An 11,121-nucleotide genomic window follows, 5' to 3' on the forward strand; every position below is an offset into this window, starting at 1 on the left:
TTTGATTTTGCCATTTATTTGTTAGCAACTAAAAGGACATCACAACAATTGTCTGTAAATGATATTAGTTTATCTGTATAAAATCTAGTTTTCACTTTTGCACTTTATTTATAGAAGCCAGCTGTTTTGGAATAGAAACTTACAAAAAAAACCTGTTGCAAATTGTGTTCCTTGGCACTATAAATAAACTTAATGTTGAAATTTGGCATAGCTTAGACGTGTCAGATGCGACTGGAAATGCATGACTTCAGCTTCCCTTTTTTGTTCCTTTCCAGTGCTTACATAGCCACTACTTCAACATTTCACACTAGCAAGTGGTAGGACTACAGCTCTGTACCAATCTGTTGATGGAGAGTACTAAGCTAACCCTTTAGAGTGATCTAACAGTGGTAAAATATTGGAATATACCTTAGGAAATCTATGTAAGAGCTGTAGGTTTTGAATTGCAGAAAGGGCCTTCCAGTAGTATTACTGAATAAATATAACATGTAAAATTGCAACTTAAGAGTGTGTTGAATTGATACCTGCAGCTTCTTAACTGACAGAGTCTCTTAAAAATATAAAGTGGTATAGAAATGAAATGAATAATAATAATAATAATAATAATAATAATAATAATAATAATGTCTTATTTGGATAACATTGACATTCCAGTGTTAACACCATTTGTCTGGCTTAGACTACCTTGGTTACCTACTTTAGGATTAAGAAAAGTCATATTTGAAGGTGAGAATGGGGTAGTCTTAAGACAAGAGACAAAAGCTTCACAAACTAAACTTACATAATTCTAGCAAAGGCAAGTGTCAAGGTGAATTGTAGGTATTTTAATTACATTTATTGCCAAAAATGCTGGCAGTATGACATATACAGTAATTGAAATTAATGCTGTAGGATTCTCTTATATATCTGTGGGTGCCGGAATATAAAAGGTTTTGAAAATTATTGATCAGGAAATTTCAATCACAGAGGAACAATGAAGTAAATTGTCAGGTTTGGAAATGTCAAGAATGTTTGTGTTACAGATAAGTTGTGTGTGTGTGTGTGTAAAGTGGTTTGTCTAGTACAGTGGTACCTCGGTTTTTGAACGTAATCTGTTCCGTAAGACCTTTCAACTTCTGAAATGTTTGAAAACCAAGGCACAAAGGGCTGGCTGCAATTGCAATGGAGAAAATTGGGGGGGGGGGAACCCTCAGCGGAAGCCGTTCGACTTCTGAGACGCATTTGAAAACGGAAGCATTTCCTTCCAGGCTTTCGGCATTCGGTTTCTGAAACATTCGGCTTCCGAGACATTTGAAAACCGAGGTACCGCAGATTTCAGATTGTTGTATTCAGCTAGCCCAGGATTACAAAAAATAAATAAAATAAATACCCTGTCTGTAATCCAGTAGTGGACCATGAATTTCAGGTGTCAAAAGATTGGTTTTTTGTTTTGTTTTGTTTTGGTTTGGTTCTTTACTAAAAGATCTGCATTTTTAAATATTCTGCACAGTTCATAATTAGTTACATTTTTGTAAGTGAATAATTATGTGTATTTATAACACTTGTATACTTCTACACCAAGAGCTATTGGGCCAGGAACCAAGGCCACTTTTGTTTCCTGAAGCCAATATAGCAGCTACCTCTGCCCTGTTAATGGATCCTATTATTACAAAGAATGCATTTAGGAATGTGATGCCTAAATAAAGAGGTTATATTCTTATCTTAATTACTAGGAGTGTAATATAAACCTTTTCGAAAGAGGATTGGGCAGTATCCAACTAACTTGTTCCATTAGCACAAGGAATTTTGCTTTTGCAACAGATCTCCCTCCCTCCCCACTTTCCTCTCCCCATGTGCCCTCTAAATCTGTTCTGGGTTTTTCCTACAACTCTCCAGAACGGATTTGGGGAGGGTATGGAACGATTAGAGAGGGTAAGTTTTGTTGCATAAGGAACAATCCTAGTACCGATAGAAGAAGCTTGTTGGATACTGCCCATTGTCTCCAAACCAGATTTTCACAACTAAAATAAATTATTCCACCTAATATATCATACATCATTCCACAAGGGGTCAGGGATGATGGGAATTGTAGTCCCAAAACAGCTGGAGGGCCAGGTTTGGCCATCACTGTTTTAGAGGAACATTTCCAAGGATATAGCTGAAAAAAAATCAGGAATGTGAGTCTTTCAAATTAATTTTTCATGTTTTAGCTAGAGAGTTGGTCCAACTGCTGTCAAAAGATGCTCTAGCAAGCAGATCTGGAAAGCTGGGGACATTATGTACAGCATAGCTATAGTCAAAGAAGGCAAATTAATCACATGGCTGTTAGAGATAACTCCCAGTAGCAACTAAACATACTTATTTTGTGCAAACATCTTATCAAAACCTCTATTTTCACATATCACTGTACATGAATGCTTTGCTGGTCCTGCTAAAATTCTTTGGACTTGGTTTTTTCTTTTTTTCTTTCTGTTTTCAAAATGCAGCTATTCCCCGCCCCCTCTGCCCCATTTTAGGGATATTTGATATTCACACTTGAGTTTGTGGAGGCTACAAGATAAAATGTATTAATTGAAGTGCAGGTTTATAATAGTGCCTATTGCTGTCTGCCTGTTTGCCAACCGTTGAGATCAGGGAGCTTCAGCTCCTTGAATCTAGGAATCTTGCCTCTATATACTGTGACTTTTTCAGTACGTAATGTTTAAAATCCTGCCGGTGGCCTTTTATAACAAGCAATTCTTTCATTTACTTTTTTGTTATCAGTTTTCAGTTTAGCCATTGTAACATTTCACTGTTTTCTTTTTTAAAAAATGCTCCCCCCCTCTCATTTGTTTTCTCCATTAACATTTCCATTGCTTGTTTCTTGTGCCAGTGTACTGTGTCACCTCACCTAAGGAAGACAATAGGTATAGGGAGCCACCGCCCACCCCGCCAGGATATATGGGGATTTCCTTAGCGGACTTAAAGGAAGGATCACCTCACCACCCACACCTAAAACCTCCAGACTATAGTGTGGCGGTGCAGAGGTCAAAGATGCTGCATAGCAAGCTCTCTAGACTCTCCTCCACTCCTCTGAGTAGCGAACCAGTGGCTTGTTTTCCAAAGAAGATGCCTCAGTTGCATGGCCGACAGCCGTCCCATCCTAAGCTAGCAGATATGACTGACGCAAATAGTGAAGAGGATGGTATGTTGAAGATCTAATTTGACAGCTATTCAGTAAATTGGTGTGTAATTTGTAAGTGTGGCCAATGCACGAATTGTCTGACCTCACAAGGATCACCTTGAGTGTGCTTCAGTGATTCCCCCCCCCCCCGCTTCTAAATCAATTGCTCACGCTTTACAAGTGCGTACTGTGAAATGAATAATCCTTTTTTAAAAATCCAGCACATTAATCACTATGTTCATGATTAACCAGCATGTGTCCAACAAATGCAAGTATAAAGCCAGGTGCACAGAGTGGTCCACAGTTCTTGTCCCTGAAAGGCAGATGAAACTCTCCCAAAGAGCCTATAATATTATTATTTTTGTACCTAACAGAAAGATGTTTCAGAATGAAATAAACCAAACTAGGTCTATGAAGCTTCTAGTGCATACAACCAACTTCTGCCTTGGTTAGGGTGGAAACAGATGGTTCCCTGCCACATGGTGGCCATTTGTAAGCTCCTGTCATGTAGTAAGCTGGGCATTTCCTCCTGTACAGCTCTGTGCGGGTATAAGGCTCAGTGTCCCCCATATCCAGAATCAAGATATTACTGGCTGCCCAAGCAGCTGGAGCTGCAACAAAGTGCAGTTTAAAGTCGTGGCTGCACATTAAATGACCATTAGTTTCCACTCTTACGTTTTTGAAGGGAATGCTATCAGACTGAAAACAGCTGAGACTTTAAATTGTAGTTTCAATTATTTACAAGCAAGAGTTGCAAATCTCACGAAATTGCTTAGTGGGCACAATCGAGCCCAGAGGGACCCACTAATTGGACCACGCTGGTACTTTGCACTTGACCCCTTTCCCAACCTTTTTACACCTCAACAATCATCTCCTAAAGGGCTTAATTCCCCACATCATGAAGATTTAAAAGGGGTCTAAAGTGGAGGTTTTGCTTGCTTCCCCTTTCCCCCCACTTTACCTAATGAAAACAAGGCAACTTTGATTTTGCAGTTTATTCCATTTGTTGTCCACTTTCTGTTGTCCACCACTCTTGGTTGTTTGGCACAACCCAACCCCCCCCTTTAATTGAATGCATGAATTGAAATTCCTCTTTGAGTGTGCTTTTACAAAATTAGAAATTTGGCACAAATTTGGCCTGACATGCTCCCTTGAGTTGAAAAAGCTCTTAGTTGTGCTATACACAGAATGCTGTGTTTCAGAAGAAGGGGGATGTTGGTGGGTGAAAGGAAGGGATCATGTTCCTAATCTCTCAGATACTAAAGCGCTCTAAAAATAGCACATTAGGAAGCATTCCCCAGCTTCAAATTCAAAACAATCCACTATTTTATTTTTGTATTATAATTTTATCCCGCCCAAATAGTTCTTTCCCCATCCAGGTGAGACAGATGAGGCTCAGAGTGAGTGTGCATCAGTGACTGATGGGAAATTTGGATTCAGTCATCACTGCGCCATGCTGTGCCTCATTAAATGAGTCCCAGTTGACTGACTCCTTCCAAACTATGGCTGAGATCAAAATACCTATGTTAGGTGTACCCATGACTTGGGCAAATGCAATGGTATTTTTAACTTTATGTTGAAACTCCCCATATTGGTCATTGTTTCCTCCATATGAAGTGCCCAGTCTCCAGACGTCTTTTGAATTTGTATTATGATTGAAAGCATCCATGCACACATTCTGTTGCTTGAACACACACGCACACACAAAGAAGAGTTTTGTGTGTGCTCAAGCAGTAGCATGTGTGCCTTGTAGCTTATCTGAAGAGCATATAGTAAAGGAAGCTACTGGAGGGAAGAAGGCTGATAAGCAGTGATGTTTCCATAGGTCTAGCATACGCAGCTTCCTAAATCCTTTTAGAAAAAGAAAAAAGAAATCACTGCATGACAGAAAGGACATGTAATATTTTGCTTAAGCTGACAGCATGTTTCTTTTCATTTTTGTTCACATGATCAAAAGCATTAAGGATGGCTGCAAGGGAGGATTTTGAATGCTTTGAAAATGCATGCCACTCATTTGATTTGAGCCAGGGAAACCCGGTGGGGAGCAGCTTTCACGTTCAGAGTGGGTGTGGTCGGTGTATTGACTAAATGTGTTGCATGTTTATGGAACAGATGGTTTACTGTGTTTTTCTTGCTTCACAGAAGATGAACAAGTATCAGCAGTCTAGCCTTTGCGCTTCCTGTGAAAATTGCCCCGAGTCACGGTAACATTGGAAGAAGTAATTGTACAATATTGTTAGCTGTAGCTGACAGCTTGCTGCTATTGACTTCAAATGTTGCATTTGCTTGTCTTCTGAATAATATGACGGACCTAATCTGGATCCTAATTTTGAACTTCCTTTGCTTCACTGCAATCAGCTTCACAGCCTAAGAAAACTATTTATATCTTGAGAGAGACAGACAACTATTTCTAAGGAATACTGACCCTGAATTGCAGAAAGCAGAATCCAGAAGGACCTCCCTTTTAACGAAGTGGGGCCAACTCGGAAACATTCTTCTGCAGGAAATCTGTAGACAATTTTGGTAGACTTTGCTCAGATATTTTCTTTGTGACCATTACAGCTCTCAATTGAAGAATGTTATTTTACGTGCTTACGGAACTGCAACACTTCAGCGAAACCAAGGATACATCTGCAGCAATCTGAAGAGTAATTTATTAATTTGGAGTTTATAATAAGGCTTTGGTTTGTTTGTTTATATGTGTATTAGAATGCTCTGGTTGGCTAATGTGAATGCTTTTACAATGAAAATAAGGTAACAAATTATCTTGGTGTTAATGACATGTTTTATGCTAGCAAAACACCCTGGATTTCTGAGGAACTGGATGTCATGAGTGCAGCTAGAGGTTTACACACATTGCCACATGAACCTCTCTTGTATAATGCCAAGCCCTGACATGTGTATTGAGTATGCTTTAATGTGCATAGAGTAGTGGAACACTGCCATCTGTTGGTCCTGTATTTTAAAACCGGTGAAGTACATGTGACCGCCGTCCTTTCAACTATCAAATGAACAAGGAAGTACCTGCAGTTCTCCCCCACCCCCCACATTCCATTTCTTGCCCTTCCATTGAATTGAATCGTGCTGTGTGTGTTACGTTCTATTTACAGCACAATCTCCTGTGAACCCGTCCAGTGCAAGTCCCATTGCAACAAATGGAAGAAGCACAAGGAGATGGCTGCCAGGTCCTGAACTTTTGAGCTGCATCCAGTTTGCACCGGAGAAGTGCCCGTCAAGTGATGCTCAGCTTGAGGTGTTCCAAACTTACAAGGAGAACCTTGGAAATTGGAACAGAACGTTAGGTTTTTGTTCTCCTAAAAAAACAAAACAAAGCTATATAAGCACAATGCTGTGCTTGATTCTCAGGCATCATATTTACCTGGAAGCATTTTTTCCTCCAGTTCCAGAGTTGAAAACTGGATGCAGTTACTTGCTCTGCAGCTGCTGTGACACACTCTCCACTAGACTGAACTCATATGATCCTGGCTGAGCCTTCATACCTGGAAACGACTTTGAGGCTAAACCCCAGTGAGGCTTGCCTCCAGTTAAGCTCTGCACTCGAACTGTCAGCTTCCTTGCAACCACAATGTCTTAGACAAAAACACAAAAGGGGAAAGGTGTTTAGAATTTCAGTCTTTGGGAACAAAAACTCATCACAAAATGTGTGGCCATCAATAACTTTGAATATTTGCACTGCAGACTACTGTATGCTTATCTTTCTGTCTTTGTGGCCAGGACTAAATTTAGTGTGTTTCAGCGTCCAGATTATTCCATATTCTACATCCTCACCCCCAAAACCATTTTGAATACTTGAGGTATAGAGTCTTTACAAACGAGATAACCCACTCTTAGAGCGAACCTGTAAAGTGTAGCCTGTAATTTATTACCATCCATGGGAGTCCACAAATACTGCGTGCTCACTAATCTCCAATGCTGAGCACATTTGTGGTTAGTTTAGAATAATAAACAGCTGGGGACTCGTGCCTTCCGTTGCTCTGGGATATGGAGGCACTTGGAAGCAGCCAGACTCTTTAACTCTCTCTCAAGTGTCTCATAAACCTACTGTGACTTCAGGATCAAGCCCTTCCCCTAGTCCAAGGCTTCAGTGCTGGGCTACAAAGGCACTCAGTGACTTTGAAGCACTTCTGAAACCCAGGGCAACTGCAGGCACATCATCCCACCCTTTTACGGACCTTGAAAGTAGTTCTTTTGTTGTGCTTTGGAGGTGCTCTGATGGCCAGCATATCATTGGAGACGAGTCTTCACCCTGCCCCCAAGTTAGGGGAGGAGCAGGGTTGTTTGTGACCAAATCTTTGGAATTGTTATCAAGGCACCATCATCCAAAACTTGCGGAAATCTGGCCGTATTAAATATAGTCTCTCTGTGTGTGTATAAATATATATATATAGAGAGAAAGAGAGATCTATCTATCTGTCTATGTAAGTACATGCATATGTAGAACACACACACACACACACACACACCAAAGCTAAGGAACAAAGTAAGTCACTGTTTACAGTTAGGCCAAGCTGAGGTTGCAGCTTTGCTTTACTTAGCCAACCAGAGTACATGGAGAAGAACTGGAGTTCCCTGCATTTATTTTCTTCCTCTAGCAATTACCCAGTCAAACATTATAAATGGATGTATATTTCAGGTTCACCTGTAAATCCTAGTACCATAAATGTTTACAATCTAAGCTAGAAGGAAGATGCTTGTCAATTTTAAAGGTGCCTCAGAGTAACTTATTTTTTTACTGTTCAAGTTGTACTGAGCTTTCACGTTTTCTTTTGAGTCCGAGGCAGATGCAGAATCCAAACACATGTACCAAAAAACAAAATGTAAATCCCTAAGCCTTCTGTATGCATGATGCATATTGACTTAGGGCAGTGCTAGTGAATCGGAGGGTGTTTGGACAAACCTATGCCATTTCTGGCAGCCCGCTGAGGTATTCCGTTGATGTGACATGTGACATGGAATTACAAACCAGAAAATAATAGAAGGAGATGGAGAGGCTCTCTGATTCATCATTTAGTTGGCTAATCACATGTTAATACTCTAGCCTTAAGTATCTGAGAAAAGTAGCTGTGCAATCAGTCTGCTCTCTTTTCTTTGCCTCCAGGGCCTTAATAGGAGCGATCAAATTGTATGGGCCTTAATGAAATAATATCAAAACCTGACTCAAGTTGGCAGCCGTGATTTCTGCATATACGGCAATGTTGACGCAGGCACAGACCAACCCACAGTGACATTTTCTAGCACAAACCCCACTAGGAATTCCACATTATTGCAACTTTATCTGTTGAGTGAGACTTGTTTAAGATATAGTCTTGGTGGAAAGTGTACATAGGCCGCAATCCATGAGTGCCATAGCAGAGGCAGGGAAGAGGCACCTGCGCAGCTAGACAACAGCGTTGGATCCAGATTAAGCCATTCTTTAGTCCTGCGGTGGGGAGCCTTACAGCTCTCCTGATAATGAACTGCAGTTCCCACCAGCCTCAGCCAGCATGCTTGTGGTCATAGGAGCTGGGAGGACCATAGCTTTCCCCAAGCCTGCTTAAGTCCCTTTAGGCATGCTTAACTTAGTCTGGATCCAACCCACGGTGAAGTTTTTACGGCGAGTTTCACCCCCTAGAATGAGCAAGCTGCTATTCTGTTTAAAACTTCTGGTTTCCTGTTCAGCCAGCTGATCGCAGTGAAGAACCTCAATGCCTGTAAGCTCTGCATAACATGCATAAAGTGCTACGGACGCAACTATACTTGCCATTAAAAAGTTTGCAAACCTCAAGCCTTAGCTTCAGTTTTCATCTTAAGTTTCAAGTGGTGCATAAGTGCTAACATAACTGCAAACATAATAGGGAATACTGATGTTTTGGGGCCAATAATGTAGTTTCTCAGTAACCTCAAATACTGTTTCAGCTTGCAGGAACAAAACTAAAGGATTAAGGCCTTCTCGCTTAAGGGTAATCCTTCTCCATTTGATAATCCTGATACTTCTTTCATTTACATTATTGACAAATCTCAAGGTCTGCTCACCTTGTCTGAAGATCATCGAACCAGCCATTTGATAACAATCACCCTCTTAAATTTGGTTTTTCCATATCTACAGCATCAGTAATACTCTTTTTTAAAAAAAAGTAAATTGGTGTTCAAGCCACTGCACATCTTGTTAATCATGTTGTCCCATATAGTGTAAATATGCTCTGGGTAAATGAACTCTTTCGACTGCTTCTGATTTGCACAGCGTGAATTGCCTCAGTCTGTCCTTGTTCTGATCTTCATTTGTTTGTTTGCTTCCTGCCCGCCCCCCCTTTTAATCAGCTGGTCACATTGATCAGGGACACTAGCCAAAATGGGTGGATACAAAGAGACAGAATCACCTTTTTTTAACCAGTTCACATGAAAACTTTTCTTAATCCTATTCTATGCTGTTTACATGACTTTTAATTCTTAAATGTTTATGAGTACATTGTTGGCATGTTCTGTGCTTTTGTCCCTTGCTATATAATTTCTACGATCATGTGTTTGAAATGGCTGCCTCTTCTCTGCACATAACCCTTTATTATTATTATATTTACAATATATTGTGAGGAAACGTGTCTCAAACCAAACGGGATATGTCCTTAAAAGCAGGAAAGTTTGGAAATCTGAAACATGGAACCAATGTCAACATTTGCCTCCATGTGGTGACATGGGTAAGAAGGAGGGGCAAAGTCCTCCTCACGTGTAAGTAGACCAGTGAACTGTACATCATTTTAAGCTTGCCCGTTGAGTGCTATTTGATGCTGGGCTTATAATGTTGGTGAACTACATTGTGGAAATGTGCATAATATTGGGGTAGAAAAAGTGTACTAGATGTACTGATGTTTTCCAATTTTGTAATTTTGAAGGTGCCCATGTATTTATATGCACTCTGCTTACCCTGAGACACAGTGTCACCTAAGGTAAACTAAAACATTGTGTTCTCACCTGAAGAGTCATTCTTTCTATGCTAAAGATGAGAAGACTTTGCACAGACACTAGTAGAGGTGGTGTTTACTTAGGCTTTTGAAATCACTTCTTAGGGCTTGATCCTACTGTGATTTGCAGTAAGAGGTGAGCTGCTCCTCTTTGTTAGCTTCTCTGAGCAGGTAAAACCAGGACAAAAAGAAACCTGGCCCATTCAGCCATTCACTTATCAGCAACAGCACAGTTATAAGTCCCATATAATCGGCATTACATTAAATGTAATTTTAAAGAGGATATTACTTTCCAATTGCCTTCAAAGCTGATCGGGAACATAGGGGTGTTCCCTTGTTGACGAAAGCTTTTTAAATGCCAACTATTTAAAAATCGAGTAGGAAACAAATTTGGCTCTGGTTCACCTCTCTTTTTGTCATTGTCTTGTCTTTTAATTTTTATATATATATATATACATGGAATGCAGTTTAGCTTGGTATTAATGACTTTTTGCATATGTGAGCATATGGGCAAAAACTGCACAGTTGTAATGGTATTCTGATAGCAATTGTAAAACTGCACAAGTCAGTGATTGTAAAGTATTCTGTAACAAGCAATGTTTGTCTTCTATTTTTTGATACCTCTTACACTTATGTCTTTTAGAAAGACAGTGCCTCTGTATGCTTTTTTTGTATTTTTACTGAGTGATTGTAAATATTTGTTATATTTTTGGTTAAGAGAATGTTTAAAAGTACTGTTTAATATCCAATCTACTAATGTTGTTGGAATCAATAAACGACTTACTTAATATGGATTATTGTGAATGGTTTTCTTCTATCCTCATATTTTCACCCACCCCAGGACTTATCCACTCACTCAGAAAACTGTGTCCAGCCTACCTCTGATATTGATTATCAATGCTGGGATGTTTATAGAGGAAATATCTCTTTTTGTTGTTCTTGCAGGCACTTAATACAGTGGGTGGAGAACTTCCAGATGTTGCTGCACTACAGTTCCAACTTGACCATTGGCCAAACTGTCTG

General features: G+C 40.0%; 1 protein-coding gene across 4 annotated transcripts in view; it reads left to right on the plus strand.

Moving 5' to 3' along the window:
- The window catches only part of RAPGEF6 (Rap guanine nucleotide exchange factor 6), an 87,374-nt gene extending 81,205 nt beyond the window's left edge, over positions 1 to 6,169 (plus strand). For all 4 annotated transcript variants that reach the window (XM_033140075.1, XM_033140072.1, XM_033140073.1 and 1 more), the window contains 2 exons: positions 2,852 to 3,163; positions 5,285 to 6,169. In XM_033140075.1, the coding sequence (XP_032995966.1) occupies positions 2,852 to 3,163; positions 5,285 to 5,310 (338 nt within the window). In that variant the 3' untranslated portion in view covers positions 5,311 to 6,169. The remainder of the gene's footprint in view (positions 1 to 2,851; positions 3,164 to 5,284) is intronic.
- Positions 6,170 to 11,121: the final 4,952 nt, after the last annotated feature.

This window comes from Lacerta agilis, chromosome 2 (assembly GCF_009819535.1).
Source record: "Lacerta agilis isolate rLacAgi1 chromosome 2, rLacAgi1.pri, whole genome shotgun sequence".
Classification (NCBI taxonomy): Eukaryota; Metazoa; Chordata; class Lepidosauria; order Squamata; family Lacertidae; genus Lacerta; species Lacerta agilis.